This window comes from Silurus meridionalis, chromosome 6 (assembly GCF_014805685.1).
Source record: "Silurus meridionalis isolate SWU-2019-XX chromosome 6, ASM1480568v1, whole genome shotgun sequence".
Classification (NCBI taxonomy): Eukaryota; Metazoa; Chordata; class Actinopteri; order Siluriformes; family Siluridae; genus Silurus; species Silurus meridionalis.
The window spans coordinates 10258185-10276576 of record NC_060889.1 but is presented as its reverse complement, the minus strand read 5'-3'; the positions used below and the strand labels follow the sequence as shown (position 1 = coordinate 10276576).

General features: G+C 40.3%; 1 protein-coding gene across 6 annotated transcripts in view; it reads right to left on the bottom strand.

Moving 5' to 3' along the window:
* Positions 1-18392, bottom strand: part of scrib (scribble planar cell polarity protein) — a 76947-nt gene that overhangs the window by 14381 nt on the left and 44174 nt on the right. For all 6 annotated transcript variants that reach the window (XM_046852180.1, XM_046852182.1, XM_046852183.1 and 3 more), the window contains exons 17-29: positions 12695-12784; positions 12540-12617; positions 10244-10573; positions 8507-8587; positions 6836-7081; positions 6342-6452; positions 6081-6257; positions 5866-5982; positions 5594-5782; positions 5373-5492; positions 5224-5280; positions 4738-4794; positions 4429-4509 (exon numbers count right to left, since the gene is read on the bottom strand). In XM_046852180.1, the coding sequence (XP_046708136.1) occupies positions 4429-4509; positions 4738-4794; positions 5224-5280; positions 5373-5492; positions 5594-5782; positions 5866-5982; positions 6081-6257; positions 6342-6452; positions 6836-7081; positions 8507-8587; positions 10244-10573; positions 12540-12617; positions 12695-12784 (1734 nt within the window). The remainder of the gene's footprint in view (positions 1-4428; positions 4510-4737; positions 4795-5223; positions 5281-5372; positions 5493-5593; positions 5783-5865; positions 5983-6080; positions 6258-6341; positions 6453-6835; positions 7082-8506; positions 8588-10243; positions 10574-12539; positions 12618-12694; positions 12785-18392) is intronic.

The following is an 18392-nucleotide window of genomic DNA, read 5'->3' as shown; positions in this document are numbered from 1 at the left end:
ATGCACAATTAATACCATAATACATGTCTGTACAGATCTATACTGGGTAACCAAGGTATTCCATCTATGTATGCTATCCTAATAAATAAATACCAACTTTATGCATCCTGCCACAAAATGTTAATCGGCTAAAATAAATAAACTCTTGTTTTTAGTTAGATAATAAAGCACTTATGGTTGTAACATTTTTAATAAGCATTTGGAGAATTAGGCAGGCTATAGATTATCATCTGACAAATGTACATACTGAAAGCTCCCATTTTTTCCACCAGCAGTTGATTTCACATTTCATTCTTAACTAAAATAAGTAATTACACTTTATATGAAATTGCAAACCCATCATCAGTCATACCACCAATCACTAACATTTTCTGTTTCACTTAAATAAATGTGTTAGAAAGCAATGCTTTTGTGTTTTAAATTAGTGTTACGGTGTCTGGGTGTGTTTCTTTCTTAAAACGGTATGCGTGCATCATCTGAAAAAGCATTTGCAAAATATCTGATGAAAAAAAAAAAAAGATGGTGACAGGCCATGCTGCTTCCAAAATAAAAAGCTCTCAATCACAAACACGCTGCCCAATGGCTTGCCTTATTATACAATGAGGTCTGAAGCTGCCCCTGCCTGCCATAGCCTGTGGGCGGCCCTGAAAGGATGCGCTCGTCACGGGGGCAGCCCTTGCTCTTACGATTAGCTACCAGGAAGGGATTTTCTTTGAAACAGATTGGTTGAGAGTCCACAAGACATTCCTCGTTCTGTGTTTCCAGAGTGACTGTGGGTGCTGGACTGGGGTCCTGCGGCATGGTTGCGGGTTGTATGGGTGCTGCTGAGGTTGTAACTGAGCATAGCGAGGATGAGGGAAGGACAGGGGCATCTACATGGTACATGGTTGCGTGGGCTTTCTCAAAGCACAGGGGATCTATAGTGCCAGACAGCCTGGCCTGAAGCGCACTCTCCATGGGACAGGATTCAGTAAAAGAAGAAGATAGCTGAAGAGTGAGAGAGAGAGTAATGAAAAAGTGGTGTAATAGTGAAAATATTACAAGTGCAAAAAACAAACAGGTACAAAAGTCAATACACGTCTCACTATTGGTCAATACCTGAAAACATATTGTGCAGCCTAATGCTGATAGTTGTGTTGGAGCAACAGTCAGTATGTCTGAGATGGAAATGTCTCAGCTGTATAATTCTTAGACCGCTAAATTTAGACCTTCCAAATCCAGCCTGGGCAATACCACCCTACTGAAAATAGTCACCCTGATAACAGTGGTGCTATAATGCATGGGGGTTGGCACGTTATCCTGAGAGAACAAGGTCGGTGGAGAGGAATGTAACCCAAAGACCTTTGACTAAAAGACAGCTGCACACTATGTCTAACTCCATGGTTGCTCTACAGACTCTGTGGTAAGCTCCCATAAAGTAGCTGCCCCTTACTTCTCCTTCCACTATCTTGTTCTCCTTGAATAGCTTTGCAAACAGCTGCAAAAGCACTTTTAATGTTCAAACTAAAATATTTTAAACTGATTAAAATGTTCAACCCTCAGAGACACCACAATACAGTCCCTCATAAGCATCTGAGCATATGTCTAAGCATTGATACAACATAAAGCCAGACGTATATATCTACTGTATCAAATCAACCATACACCTAGGTCTGTCAATATCACATCCAACCCAAAAAAACTAAATAGAAAAAGCCAAAATTAAGGCAAAACAAACAAAACAAGAATATCACAATTAATAAATAGATAAAAAAAAAAAAAAAACTAACAACAAAAAAAACACTACAGACAGAAAGGAAGTAAAATATATAACACGAATGAAGAAGAGAAATCGTACAGAAACTCACTTTAAAAGAGAATTACAGGCTCAGAGGTTTCTGGGATGCTCATCCAACGCTGACAGAAAACGCTTAGAGAAGTGATTAAGTTCGATCATGGGAACCTTCCTTTTTAGTGACCCACCCACCCGTGACTAGTGTGTCATACCAGTCACTCACATACTCTTTTTAAAATAACCTCTCAGCTCTTGTCAGCTGTCATCCCAATACCGCTAAAGAGAGCACTCCGAAAAATGAGGCACCGGTTACACACCATTCTGTCTGAGCTAGAGCAGCCGGAATAACCGACTGGTCATTTCAGCAACTTGGTAAGAATGTAAATTATAATCAATTAGTCATTTCTGTGAAATAGACTGCTCTCTAGAGTGAAGAACCTAACCTAATTCATTTTAAGAACACGATGACACAGCAATGTTCAATAGTCTTTTACAAATGTTACCACCTGCTACCAAACAAAACACCACATCTGATTACTCCCTAATTAGGTATTGGATAATAACACACAATATCTTTTTCCACCATTAAATATTTGACAGAGATGCTCATTAAATCTTGTGGAAATTAACAAGTTTTAAGAATTAGATTCATTAAAATGAAATATAGAGCATTTCAATTTCATTTACTCTCTCTCTCTCTCTCTCTCTCTATATATATATATATATATATATATATATATATATATATATATATATATATATATATATATATATATATATATAGTTCTAATACAAGTAAAATTTAAGACCTTTTTAAGACCACTACTAATGAAATTTTGGACCTATAGATCACGACATCAAAAACGCTCACAAATACGTTAGCAACTGTCCTTAATCAAGCCCTAAATAAATGTTTTTAAAGCCAAGTATCGCTAAACGTGCACTTCCCAGGAGCTGAAAAATAAAATCAGTTTTACTTCTGAGGTACAATCCAAAAGAGATTACCAATAACAGAAAGCTGATTGGCTGTTGCATGTTGGTCTTACTTGTAGTAGCAGTGGCGGGCGGTCAGGGCCAGCAAAGCCTTCTCTGCTGGCCTAAACACTATCAGAAGCACTGACCTACATTTACAACCTAAATTCTAAGATAATTTTCATGAAATTGTATTCATTTATTTCCAACAGTTTATTCTCTTTTTCGTAGCGATTCTCTTGGCTGCACTGCTTCCAGTACGTGTGTGTTAGATTTTTTTTGTCAAATCAGATTTTAGCCTCTATGTGCTGCCATGTCAATCTAATCTGCCCAGGGCCTTCACACTCAGAAGTGCTGGCTCATGTACCTTAGACTATATTAGCAATAGGTCTCTCTCTTTAACAATCAGATTTCATATTCGCCTCACAGGGCCAGAATAGCATCAGCATTTTTCCGTCCTCTGATTGGTTGGTCAGAGGGAAACTGTTACAGCCCAGTTCTACTGGCAAAAACATGTCTGTAGCACGTTGCACACATTAATACATCAGAGTTGGACTTTATGACAACAATGGCTGACTAAGGAAGAGAAATTGATTTGGTCTCAGACATTCTTAAAAATCAATTTTAAAGAAAAGCTAGACGTCGTGAGAAGAAGTCGCCCAACCCGGAAGCTATCTAGCGTGTCTCAGCCCGGGAAAGGGTTTGTTTGCCGTGTCCAGACCAGTGAATTACGAGCAGTACCACTGACTTACAGCCTCTGAAGAGTGGTGCAAATTATGAGTCTGCATCTCTGGTAAATAGGTTGTATTTTATTTACATTTTGAATGTTTTTGTCATGTTATTAAACAAACATTGAGTCTGAACTGCTCCAGATGATGTAGGTGGCACAGTTGCGGTGGTAGTGTAGAGGTTTAGAGCTTGCTTTAGTAAAATGCTATTCACCCTCCATATGAGAAATGCATCTCTCTCAGTAATGCCAGTTTTTATATAGTATTGATGGTTTCTATAATTGCGACGTGATGGTGGTATTAAGAGGTGGATTAAGTCGGGTAAGTCCCACTGAAAGCACAGGTTCCAAATGCACGGCCCGCCATTGTGTAGTAGTAATACAGCGAATTATATTTAGACTAGCGTAAGAAAGAACTACAACACCATGGAAACTAACAAACAAACATTCTCAAGTGCTGCGGGAGCAAATTCAATTAGCATTAGAGGTAGCGTTGCATGTACATTCAAAAATTAAGACATTTATTTAAGAACTACAACAGCAAATTTAGGACTTTTTAAGGCGTAAAATGTAAATTTTTCAATGTTAGATTTATTTATATATATTTTTTACTTAAGACCCCGCAAAAAACCCTGTAATATTATAACTTTCTTCAGGTTTGTACAAAGGACTAGGGGTACAGTGAATGGACCACATATGATCGGATTTTGTTTCATTTCTTTCTTCTTATTAGATCGAGCTGCGAAATATTTGGCAATCAAGCTGTTTTTGGGTATACCAATGCTGCTATAACAAAAACAACACATTTATATTGGCGTTTGTTTACACCACATCTGTATATTCAGGGATAAAGATGACGGGTGTGTAAAGTTTGTTACACTGAGTTGCAGCAGTTCGCAAGAGTTCATCAGGCACTTTGCCCAGTATGGAAACATGGTCACATTGCCAGACTCACCCGGTTAACTCTCTGCAGACTGGTTGTGGGAAGAGCTGCCAGTGTCTTGTAGTCCAGTTTCAGGGGTCCAGTGCTCATGCTCTGCAGAATTATATTAATAAAAAAACATTATCAGAATGAACTTCTTTCAAATACAGTAAAAGCGGTAAAAACAGTGATGCTTTTTCCTGTAATATACACAGAAAATACAGTTCTGTGTTTCATGAGGAACAGGTTGACACACAGATGCATTCCAACCCCAACAGCAAAGAAGTTTTGCCCCCAGGAAGACCAGGGCTATCCTAAAGCAGCAGGGGAATAAAGCCTCACCTCAGTCTCCTCCTCCAGCAGGCGAGTAGCCGCTTCACGCTCCAAACGCATACGCTCCTTCAGCGAGAAAGGAGGGGGGAGGGTAAAGGAGGAGGAGGAGGATGATGAGGGGATGACCAGTCACACATGAAATCATGAAGACGGTAAAGTGATGGCGAGTGGAAACACACACATGCATCCATTCAAACGATGGGGAAAGAAATGATGGGTGCAGATGAATAAACACAATGGGGGGAAGAAATTGGCAGAAGAGATATTAATAAAATGAATGCATGAAAAGGTGAGAATGAGAATGACACACAGGGGTCCATTCAGGAAAAGGAGAGGTGGGGGAAAAGAAGGGATAAGAGAGGAAGAAAAGGGTCAGAAACCACTCATATTAGCACAAGTCATAAGGGAAGTGGAAAAGCTACTGCTGTTCTCCTGAACTCAAGCCTACAAGAGCGACGCGTTTTTTTTTTTTTTTTTTTTTGAGAGTTCACTCACCACTTTCTCCATTTCCTCCCGCTCCCACTGAGACGTCTCTCTCACCATCTCAACTTCCTTTGGGGAAAAATCGCAACATGGTTCCTTTTCAATTCTGCCTCTGACACTCTCTAACAAAAGTTCTAGCGACTGATGTGCAATCAGCTCACCTTCTGCATCACGTCCATCTCTTCTGGGCTCAGATCTCGGTCTATTGAGGAGATGCTCTCCATGCTGTTCTTTCGAACGATTCCAGTAGCAAACGGGTTCACAATCACACCCGGTGATGCCTGGGCAAACAACAAAGAGGAGAAGACATCTGGAGTGTTTGGGGTCTCTCTTTTTTTTTGTGTGTGTGTGTCTGTTGCCACGCTCTCAGTTAAACATTTACCTCCATGCCTGCAACATTTCTGGGATCGAAGCCATCGCACACCAGCATGACTAAGGTATCTCCAGTGGCACGCAAAACCCGGACTGCCTCCGTATGCGTCATCCCGAGGAGACTGTGATTGCCCACCTCCAGGATTCTCATACCCACCTTCAGGCGGCTATCTCGTGCTGCTGCACCAGTGGAGCTCACCTAAACCGCACAGATGAACGTTTTATTCCATCCAGTAAGGAGCACAAAAATCTCTCAATACTAAACAAAACATCGTTTATTACCTTGGAGATGAAGATGCCTTCATCTGTTGGATCGAGGGGGTTGCCTGCATGTCCTCTGGCTCCTCCTCGAATGCTGATGCCAAGCTTCTCTCCAGGCTGCTTGTGAATGATGATTTCCTATGTACATTGAGGGCAGTGAATTAGTGTCCAAACTGAACATCTTCGGCACATCTCGTGTAACACATCTACTGGTCCAAATGTATGCGTATGCGTACCTGCATGCCGGGCGGCGAGGGATCTCTGCGCACTAGCATACGGATCTCCTTGTTGTTCGAGAGCAGGGCTTTGACGGCCTCCTGGTGGGTAGCGTGTCGCAGGTCAATGGTGTTTACCTCCAGGATGCGGTCACCTACACGTAATCCACTCTGACAGGCCAAGCCATGAGGAATCACCTATTCACACATGTAGGAGGTGGTCAGAAAGTGTGAACAAACACTATTATCTTTATCTGTTGGTGAAATTTGGCAACAAGTCACCTTGGAAATAAACACTCCGGGTTCACTGACACCAAAAGGGTGGCTGGCATGGTCACTGCCACCCACGATGCTCAGACCCAGAGGACCCCCTGTTTTGACCAGTGCCACTTCCTGTGAGGAGGTGATATAGGGAATGTACTCTTAAAACAATTTTTAACATACTGAACATTGCCTTTTAGTCAATATTAACTAATTAAGTTTTGACATAAAAACACAACACTGTAATCCATTGTATCTTAAAAGATTCCATACAAAGATTTTAAAACAAACACTATCACAACACATCCGCAATTCATACCGTGCACCATTTTCTCTGGGATGCATTTAAGTCAAGGTACAAGAAAAAGAGGTGACCGGAATAAGCAATGCTGCTTATTAAACTGCATCCATAAATCCTGACAATCAAACTAAATAAATTGATTGCTAATATTTTCCTCGTTTTTTACTCGTTGTCCAATACTCTGCCTTCAGAATACTACTAAAAACATTCTCACCTCTATAGGGTACTCATCCTCCATAGGACAGCTGAGATGGTTCCCCAGGCGCTCATCTCCAGCCTCTTCTTGATCTGGTGAGTCTGAGGGCTCTGGAGGAGGAGGAGAGTGGGAGCGTGCTCGACCTGCGGAGCCTCCTGCGCTCGACTGTTCCCGCTCCACTAGCAGCGAGATGGTGGGGGAGGTGCCGGTAAGCAGCGCTACTGCTTGGTCATGTCTGGCTTCTGTCATGTCTACACCATTGATCTACGGCAACAGTCACACACCAAAGTAGGTGAACGCAAGGTGAGGGGAAGTCTCGCCTATCCAGCTGCGCAGGACTGGATAGAGGCAGCAGGTAATGCTTGGGAGCTCATCATCATCATCATCATATATTATTCTCTAATAGATCCATGTATCTTCAGTAAGACAAGTACATACATTTTCTTTCATTCAGGCCGATGTTAGTTGAAACAAGAGTTACAGGGATGCAAAACTTCATAAACACAGCCACTGAGGCGAACGCAATTAACCACAAAACGTTTATTATCTTTCATGCAAACTCAGATTTATGATTTAATTAATGTTAACATTTTTGGAGATGTGGGCTTTGAGTGATAAGCATGCATGCAGCCCAGGGCAGGGGTTTGGGCTGATTGAAGATAAAAGAAAAAAAAAAGATTGAAGAGAAGGAAAAATACATAGAAAAGGTCCAGCCAGCAAAGTGATAGAAGAGCGTGCACGCTGGTAAGCAATTTCCGCAAAACCCAGCTCAAATATTTGTACATTTACGATTATTTGGCAGCCACCCTTTTATCACATTTATCTCATCCATACAAGTGATCAAATAGGGGGTTAAGGGCATTGCTGGCAACATGGTGCAGCTGGGATTTGAACTGACAACCTTCAGATAAAAAAAATGCAGTCTAATTACATCCAAGTATAGCCAAAACATAGTTTCAGTGTGTTTAGCTCAAACTGAATTTGCCTTTGCCAATTTGAAACACAAGCACAATGGAAATAAAGTGTGGCCTTAAATTGACAAAGGCAATGAAATCAAACCATCATAATACAAACACTAAATGCCTAAACATAGTCTTAGTAGCTTCTCCTAAATTGGCAGCTGTTTTCACGATCGTGACAGAGACCAGCACTGACCATTCAGTATCGGCGCTTACCACTGGCTGCTGCTATGGTAACCAGGCAGCCGGTTACTCTAAGACCTATAGAACCCGGCTCAAATCACCCCACGTCATTACAGTGCGCACCACCAGGCAAGCAAGGAGTGCGTTAGTGTGTCCATGCGAGCACAGTGGTGAAAAGAACAAAAACTCAAAGAGAGGTAAGGGAGTATTCAAGGAGAGCTCACGAGCAGGTGAAATCCATCTATTGAAATATAAATGCGGAAACTGCTCGGGGATGGGAGGCTACACGCAATTACACACTTACTACACAACCATGTGTCGTCTTCAGCACAGAAAGAGGAAAAAAGGCAGAAGTTGGAGAGCATGCAGGAGAATCAGTTTAGTGAAACAGTCGCAGGTCATGTTACCTGTGAAATCTTTCACATGGTTGATTTATAATGGCAGATTTACATCTGAAACGATTTCATTGAATGCTATAATAGAGAAAGAGAGAGCGAGAGATTAGAGAAAGAGAGAGAGAGAGACACAAAGAGAGCACTTTACTCACAGATAGGACCCTGTCTCCAACGTGAAGGATGTTGTCTCTGTGAGCAGCACCTCCTTCAGCAATGCGAGAGATGAAGATTCCCTACAACGGAGGAAGACGAGAAGAGAGAACCAACAAAGCTATTACTAAAACAAAATAAAAAGCACACTGGTATGAATGCTGGTCCAAACCAATTCAGATTTCAAAAACAGATACATTTTAATAACTCTGATCGAGCAGAACATACTTCAGCGATTGTGATGAGAACGTATACATGTCTATAAAACAAATCTGATTGGTTAAGGGGCGTTTCTTAGAGTGGATTTATTTCTTATTTCGGCTCATCTCGTTTCTGCCACATTCCATTTCCACTTCCTAGTTTGAAACCGTTACTAAATTCGAGCGAGCCAAATCATCAGAGTACATGGTAAACAATACTTTCAGGAGAAGAACTTAGTTTTATGAAAGCTCAGCAGACAAAAGGAAGATGGGACAAAGAATTGGGTGAGAGCGAGTTATTCAGGACCTTTGATTTTTTTATTAAAAATAAACTGAATGTTTGACGGTACTGTTTCTGACATTTTGCTCTCTTCCGTCTTGTTTAAGAAACTGTTGTATAAAAGCAATGTTGCACTCGCTATGTATATCTGCTTAATGATTTCCTACATCACACACAAAACAAATGAGGTGCGAAACATAAGAGGGTACTAATACAATAACTAATACAATGAGACCTAAATATCTACTTGAAGGACCCACACACCAGAATTATATCATTAACATGCATCAGTTATTCCAGTTAAACGGATTAAAACACAAACTCAGAAGCAGGACAGACAGAGAGTTTGGTAAACAGCAAGGCAGCAACACTTACAATTAAGTGCACACGCAACGGCTGTCTCCTTTACAAGCCCCTGAAAATGTTAGTGCTTTATATTTAAGTTAAGGTGAGCAAGAGGGCAGTAGCTCACGTGGTCTGTGTGATGAGCCCAAAATATCCTTCTCCTCCACCCTGCCTTAAACACCAGTTCCCACTCGGATGTCGCGACTTGCTATTCATATCTCTGTTGCCTTGGTGGCACCACAAACCGCTAAACTGGAAAAATGTTGCAGAGAAAGAGCAGGAAGCGCTGCTTTTACCGGCAGCGTGATGTGAACTCTCGTACAGCGGTACGGCTCGCTTATCAAGCGCACTATAAACTATTAGCTTCGGAGAACACTTTCTGTAAAAGTAATCCTGGCAAACTAATGCAAACAAAGAAAGTAACACGACTTTCTGCTACTGAAGACTCACTGTGTAGCAAAACAAATATAGTAAACTTTTGGTTTCTGCAGGTTTCACCAAGTCAAAATATAAGCCATTTTAAGATCGTTTTAAGTGCATTCAGAATGAATGAAAACACACACAGGCCTTAACCAAGCCCAAAATAATTTTTTTAAGCCATGTACCACTAAACTTGCACTTCCCAATGGCAGAAATTCTGGGCCAATAACAGAAATCTGATTGGCTGTTGCAGGTTCGTCTCATTTGTGGCGTAATGCAGGGGTAATACTGGCACGGCAAATTTACGACTTTTTTAAAGTCTAAAATTTAGATTTTTTTTTTTAAATACTGACCTAATGGAATTTTACAGCATTAAATTTCATTTATATTTATTTTTTCGGCTAAAATGCTACATTTACATAAAATACTATAATACATATTTTTTATCGCACTAGACAGAAGATAAGCAAATATTTCTATAGTCCCTGATTTACCATGTCGCCTGCCCGATACAGTGTGGAGCCTTTTCCCCCAGCGATGCTGAAGCCTAAGCCCTTGTCGTTGCGGACTAAGCAAGTGGCCAGGCGCTGGCAGGGGCCTATGCTGACAGCAGTTGATCCAGACTCCAGGTTGAAGGGGAGGCCAAAGGACCTTCTCTCCCGGGGGAAGTAATCATCCTCTGGTCTCAGCGGTGTAGTGGTGATAGGGTTCTCCGGCTCTACCATCCGCTCACGCAGCACCGTCATGGTCACTGCCGTCCCGGAGCTCCGTAAGGCTTCCACCGCCGTGTGGTGCTCGGCTCCATGCAGATCTACCCCGTTTACCTGGGAGCACAGGAATATCTGGTATAAATAGGGCTGCAAATTTCTGGAATAATTCTATGGTAACTTCATCTGGGGAATTTTGGAAATATTAGTATAGTTATAGTATAGTTGGAAACGTACCAGGAATTTATGAGAATTATTTAGAAGTTTATATAAACTGTATCATATACAAACATAAATGTATAAATTTAGTTGCATTTTTATGTTGTTGCTATAAGCTGATATGCATGCAAACTAATACAGATTTTACAAAATGAATATTTTTGTGCAGATTTCATGAAGTGATCTGTGTTACGTTATGTAGAAATGGACAGTGCATGTAGGGGGTGTGGCCTCAATAACCCTGCAATAAGTGTGCTGTGTGAATGTGATTGATTAATGTGGGAAGTAGAAATTCTACTGAAATTGCATTAAATCTGGTTGTTTTAACAAAGATGACCAGGGATTTTTTTTTTTTTTTCCACAGAGTTCTTAGTGTAATTGAAGGGGTCCATTTTTTTTATAGACTTCTAATTTTAGACAGTATGCACTCTAATTTAGCAGTGTCAGTTATTACTCTGCTTTTCAACAAGATTCTGGAAGGTGAGAGGATGCCTGAGGAATGGAGACGGCGTGTACTGGTTCCCGATCTTTAGGAATAAGGGAGATGTGCAGACCTGCAGTAACTACAGGGGAATAAAGATGATCAGTCACACCATGAAGTTAAGGAAAAGAGAAAAGAGGCGACCATCTGAGAGCAACAGTATGGTTTCATGCTGAGGTATAGCACCACAGATGCATTATTTGCTTTGAGGATGTTAATGGAAAAGTATAGAGAAGGTCGGAAGGAGTTGCATTGTGCGTTTGTGGATTTAGAGAACGCGTACGACAGGGTGCCGAGAGAGGAGTTGTGGTATTGTATGAGGAAGTCAGGTGTGTCAGAGAAGTATGTGAGGGTGGTGCAGAACATTTTTTGAGGACAGTGTGACAGCAGTGAAGTGTGCAGTAGGAACGACAGACTGGTTTACGGTGGAGGTTGGACTGCATCAAGGATCGGCTCTGAGCCCTTTAATGTTTGCAGTGGTGATGGACAGGTTGATGGACGAGGTCAGACAGGAGTCTTCCTGGACTATGTTGTTTGCGGATGATATTGTGATTTGTGGTGAAGAGACAGAGTACATGTGTGTGAAAGAGAGGGAGAACAGAGGAGTGGTGCGGTTACAGGGAGAAGAGGTGAAGAATGTGGAGGAGTTCAAGTACCTGGCGTCAACAGTGCAAAGTAATAGAGAGTGTGTTAGAGAAGTGAAGAAAAGAGTGCAGGCAGGGTGGAGTGGGTGGAGAAGAGTGATAGCAGTGATAGAAGGGGATCTGCAAGAGTGAAAGGGAAAGTTTATAGGACTGTGTTGAGACCTGTGATGATGTATGTTTAGAGACAGTGGCATTGAGTAAAAGACAGGAGGTGGAGCTGGAGGTAGCAGAGCTGAAGATGTTGAGGTTTTCGTTGGGAGTGATGAGGATGGACAGGATTAGAAATGAGTTTATTAGACGGACAGTGCATGTAGGACGTTTTGGAGACAAGGTGAGGGACGTGAGATTAAGATGGTTTGGACATGTGCAGAGGAGGGACATGGGGTATATCGTTAGAAGAATGCTGAGGATGGAGCCACCAGGAATGAGGAAAAGAGGAAGACCAAGGAGGAGGTTTATGGATGTGATGAGGGAAGACATGCAGGTGGTTGGTGTGAAAGAGGCAGATGTAGAGGACAGGGGGGTATGGAGAAAGATGATCCGCTGTGGCGACCCCAAATGGGAGCAGCCGAAAGAAGAAGACGACCTACATTTATGTTTCCTGTTACAGGTTAACCTGCAATTTTGTTCATTCCTGTTCATTGCGATGGAAAGTTTCCAATCTTACAAATTCCAGGAAACTCTAGGTAAGATACACTTTTTTTTATTACAAAATAAATTAAGGTTTATGGGCACTAACCTCAAGTAATTTGTCTCCCACTTTGACGCCAGCTCGTGCAGCTGGACCCTCTTCTGACACTCTGGAGATAAAAATACCCTACAGAAAAACACAAATATTCAACCACCATGCAGACTATGACTAAAAAATGTAAAATGATCTAATGATAACTTTACCTCATCATCTCCTTTGTATGGAGTAGATCCCTTTCCCCCTGCTATACTGATGCCTAATCCACCAGTTTGTCTCAGGATGCTCAGGACCAGCTAAGAGTAAAGTTCATGGGTCAGACATTAAACAATTCGCTTAAAAAAAAACCAAACAAACATGGGATTAAATCGTTAAAGAAGGGATTAATCACTAAAGAAATTCGTCCTTCTGATTAATGTAATCTTTATTTAGATCAATGGGTTTGAATAGTGTGTTTTTATAGACTAAAGTGATTGACTGCTCTGTGAAAAATATACACTGCAGCAGTCAGAGTGGGGGACAATCCAATCCAAACATTCACAATGTTTTCCTTTCCTTTTACTCTCATGTGATCATCGGAGCCAAAATGTGTGCCAGTGAACAGAACACCAAGCGAGCCAAAGTAAAAATTTGCATTGCACTAAATCCTGAAACAAGTTACAACTAGAGGCCACTTAAGGAAAGGAAAGCCATGAATGCAGGAAACAGGATATTGAATGTTCTATTGCATGCATTTTTCTAGTTGGCCACATCTACTGTATCAATTTCGAGTGTTTCACATAAAAACACGCAAAGGACTTTTTTCCAAAATAAAGTTAGCTTTTGGGACTAAAAGTTGTTTTTGGGACTAAACAAGATGGCAAACATTTACCTAAGTAAATAAATCATCATCTACACATTTACTACATTACACATACAGAAACAGACACATGCTAAGTGGATTAACAGGTGATTAAAAAAACAAAAACAATTGTTACTTCGAAGCATAAAACACATTAGTTGATCTTGAAAAAAGGTCAAAACAAAAATCAAGTTTTCAAAAGAACAAGATGGATGCTGGCGATTCTACATAAGCAAGCCATGCAAAATAGACGCCGACGCAACACTTGAACGACAGAGAGGTCTACGAGAAGGGGAATAAGGAAATGGGATGGGCTAAAATGAAGGGAGCGTGACACTCTGGGCCGGAGAAACGGTCACGTTTGACAGCTCGCTCAAAGTTTTCATCCGATATTGTCCTCATTGTTCACTGAAAACACGATAAATCATCGTTTTTTAACATGCATCTTTTTTCATTCAGTAGCAACTTTATAGCCAACTGGTCATGATGAGTGACTCAATTCCGCCTCAAAACAGCACACTGTGTACTATTGATTACACTTTGTAATGAATAATTATTACATGTATTATTTAATTGTTATATGATAGGTATATTGATGATCCAAAAAAATGACCAAGCAGTGGTCAAAATGATGCCAATATTAGAACTGAAGTTCAAAGACACAATGTTCTTTAATAGGATCTTTAGGTTTAGCTCAGAAAACAGCACTGAACCTCTCGAGGGTCTTTCCAGAGGAAGCACAACATTTTGGAAGATAAACTGATTTTTTTCAGTCATTTATTCAGTCGTTATCTCGCTTTCGAGAAAGTCATTGTTCACTGTCTTCCTCCTTCCTTTCACAACTATTTCTCTCTGGAGTTTATCTTTTTGCATCGTCGTGCGTTTAAAAATCACCACCGGTGAAAGTTATTTCTCCCGATGCCGTGCAGCTCAGAACACAGGTGAGGTGCGTTTTTTCGTTTCTGTTCGGAAAATTTAATTTGTCTAATGTTATGGGGTTCAGTTTTTTGGCTTGAAGTTTGTGAAACCGGGAAAAACCCAGGAAAAATCCATAAATTACCCGCTTCGTTGTTTAAGCCGCGGGGTTCAAAACGTGAAAAAAAAGTAGCGGCTTATAGTCCGAAAAATACGGTACTCAAGTTTTACTAGAATACTTAACACTATGTTTAGACGCATACCAATTTTTACTGCCCATCCTAGATGCAGATTCAGTTGATTGGACATGATTAGCAAAAGCAAAAGTTACACTGCTAAAACTCCAGAGATAGGAAAACCTAGAAAATCTATAAGGTAGACAGGCACACAACTCCTCACCTAAAGGAGGCATTTAAAAGGAAGATTAAATTTAGGCCATAAGGGAAAATAAAACTTGACAAGAATTTACCAAAAAGACTCTGGATTATGAATCTGGTGTTTTTTTCAACCCCAACTTTTTAAACCCCATCCCATTCTTTTCACCAAAGAATATTTTCATTTGCACCTGACCTTAGTGTTTTCTGACAAACCTAGTGCTCAATTTCTCAAAGTATTTAGTGAACTTTTTCCGATACTTATTACTGATAACAGTTCCAACTGAAAACCACATATATCTAAAAATCAGCCATGACATTAAAACCACTTGTGTTGCCAGATCCTGCCCTGCTGAGGTGTGGATTTTACAAGACCGCTAAACGTGCCCTGTGGTATCTGGCACCAAATTATTCGCAGCAGCTCTTTAAAATGTACATGTATACTGGGACATGTGGCCTCCATGCAGAAGACTTTGTCTAGTACACCTGATCCGACTGACATCTGAGGAGAACTCAACACAGTCAAGTCCATGTAACGATCCGAAAAGCATTCCTGAACTATTTTTGTGTGGCAGGGTGCATTATTCTGCTGATAACGGTAACTGCCTTTAGGGACCAACACTGTAAATGGTGCAGATAAGGATAAGTTCCCTTTTTAATCTGGTTCTTCTCCATACCATCTCAGTGAGTTTTTTCTTGCCACAGTCACCACTGGCTTGCTTATTAGGGATAAACTTATAAAGGGGGAAAAAAACAACAACAACAACAACTTAGTCACTAAACGTATACATTCCAAATTCATAACCTATTTATCGCTGTTAAGCTGCTTTAGGACAGTGTTTCTTGTTAAAAGTGCAATACAATAAAAAACCTAAAATGGAACTTTAATAAAGTGGTTTACTTGGTTTGCAACACTGTTACGTAGGTAGTATTTACACTTACATGAACGCCAGACGAGGCCAGCTTCTTCTTCTACACACACCAATGAAACTTGGGCACATGTGGCTGGTTCATCAGTTGAACCACTTTTGAGAGATACTAACCACTAATTCCCAGTAACACCCTACAAGACCTGTATTTTGGAGATGCTCTAAACCCGGCTTCTATACACCACTATTTGGCCCTTGTGAAAGTCACACTGCCCATTTTTCCTGCTTCGCAACACTTCAAATTCTTTTTAAAAATTCACTTGCTGCCCAACATACCATACCCCTTGAGAGGTGCCACTGTAACAAGATAATGCTATGCACAGGTCAGTGGTTTTAATGCTATGGCTGATAATGATATGACAACAAATATTTATGAGGTATCTAATTATTAAAGAACTCTTTGTTCTCAAATCAAATTGGAAGGATTTTAGATTAAAATAGTCATCCCAAATTGCAAGGAGGAAATACTTTCAAGATGGACTTCTTTTAAGGACATTTTTGGATGAAAGATGTACAACGTAAGTATCTGAAAATTACAGAAAGAAAAAACTTTCGTTGAGTTTGTCACAGACTTGAGTGAACATAGTTTGGATAATGTGGGCATTGATGATTTTGGGGTGTTTGGTTTCTTTTTTGTTTGTTTTAAGTGTTTCTTTTAATACAGTGGTCTAAAAAAGTGTTGGCTCCTGATTTCTTATTTATTTGCATGTTTTCACACTTTAATTTTGCAGATCATCTAACTTAATATATTAATATAAGATAACACAAGTGAACACAACATGCAGGTTTTAAATGAAGGTTTTTAATTACTGAGGGAAAACAAAATCCAAAACTACGTGGCCCTGTGTGAAATAGTGTTTGCTGCCTAAACCTAATAACTGGTTGAGCCGCCCTTAGCAGCAACAACTGCAATCAAACTTTTGCGATAAATTGCAATGACTCTGTTACAGCGCTGTGGAGAAATTTTGGTCCACTCATCTATGCAGAGTTGTTGTAATTCAGCCACATTGGAGGGTTTTCTAGCATGAACCGTTTTTTATGGTCATGCCACAGCATCTCAATAGGATTCAGGTCAGGGCTTTGACTAGGCCACTCAAAGTTTTCATTTTGCTTTTCTTCAGCCATTCAGAGGTGGACTTGCTCATTGTCCTGCTGCAGAACCCAAGTTCGCTTGAGCTTGAGGACACGTACAGATGGCCGGACATTCTCCTTCAGGATTTTTTGGGAATTCATGGTTCCATTTATCACAGCAAGTCTTCCAGGTTCTGAAGCAGCAAAACAGCCCCAGACCATCACACTACAACCACCATATTTTACTGTTGGTATGATGTTCTTTTTCTGAAATAGTGTTTTTTTTTTACTTTTACAACAAACGTAATGGGACACACACCTTCCAAAAAGTTAAACTTTTATCTCATCAGTCCACAGAGTATTTTCCCCAAAAGTTTTAGGGATCATCAAGATGTTTTCTAGTGAGAAACTAAGAAGAGCCTTTATGTGCTTAATGCTCAGCAATGGTTTTTGTCTTGGAACTCTGCCATGCAGACCATTTTTGCCCGGTCTCTTTCTTATGGTGGAGTAATGAACACTGACCTTAACTGAGGCAAGTGAGGCCTGCAGTTCTTTGGATGTTGTTGTGGGGTCTTTTGTGACCTCTTGGATGAGTCGTCGCTGTGCTCTTGGGGTAATTTTGGTCGGCCGGGGAAGGTTATCCATTGTAGCCATTTGTGAATAACGGCTCTCACTGTGGTTCACTGGAGTCTCAAAGCTTTAGAAATGGCTTTATAACCTTTTCCAGACTGATGGATCTCAATTACTTTCATTTGTTTCTGAATTTGTTTGGATATCTTTGCATGACGTCTAGCTTTTGAGGATCTTTTGGTCTACTTTACTTTGTCAGGCAGGTCCTATTTAAAATATTTCTTGATTGTGAACAGGTGTGGCAGTAATCAAGCATGGGTGTGGCCAGAGAAATTGAACTCAGGTGTAATAAACCATAGTTTTAACAGGGGGGCAAACACTTTTTCACACAGGACCATGTAGTTTGGGATTTAGTTTTCCCTCAATAATAAAAACCTTCATTTAAAAACTGCAGGTTGTGTTCACTTGTGTTATCTTTTATTAATATTTAAGTTAAATGATCTAAAAAATTAAAGTGTGACAAACATGCAAAAAAAAAAAAGAAATCAGGACAACACATTTACACACCACTGTATATAGCCGTTGTGTTAAAGTGTTAAAGCTTCAGTTCTCCATACAACCGAGAGAACATAGTTCAACCTGACAGAGGTTCTTCAAAGACGAATAGTAAAACATCCTCAAAATGTTGATTTCAACTGTGCCCTCATAAACCGCCTCAAAAAATGTTTTTATAAAAAAAAAAAAAAGGCTTTTATTACAGTATTGACAAAAATAAATCCAACAGTGCTGCAATGTATTGAAGACTATAAAGCGGTCTGAATACCTCCAAAAGGTATAATTCATGTATGAGTTGAAATTCTACTCAAGTTTAAAAGTCACACCACTGATGTTTTTCTGATCGCAATGCTGCTTCTGTCAAACTAACACAACCTATAGAATAAGAATGGTACTGAAAAAGATCTTTTATGTTGCATTAGACTTGACACTACTTGTTCCTGGGCCACAGAGTCTGACAGATGAGTGAGAAAGACTCAAAATAAAAATAAAAGCAGGCAGGCAGAAAGACAGACACAAAACAGAAGAGGACAAGTCACAGATATAATGGAACCCCGGTTTCATTGGATAAATGTGAAGTAATGGTGGACTTTTTGTATTTCTCAAAACACTGATTAGCAAAAACAATATCTTTAATTTTTGTCACACA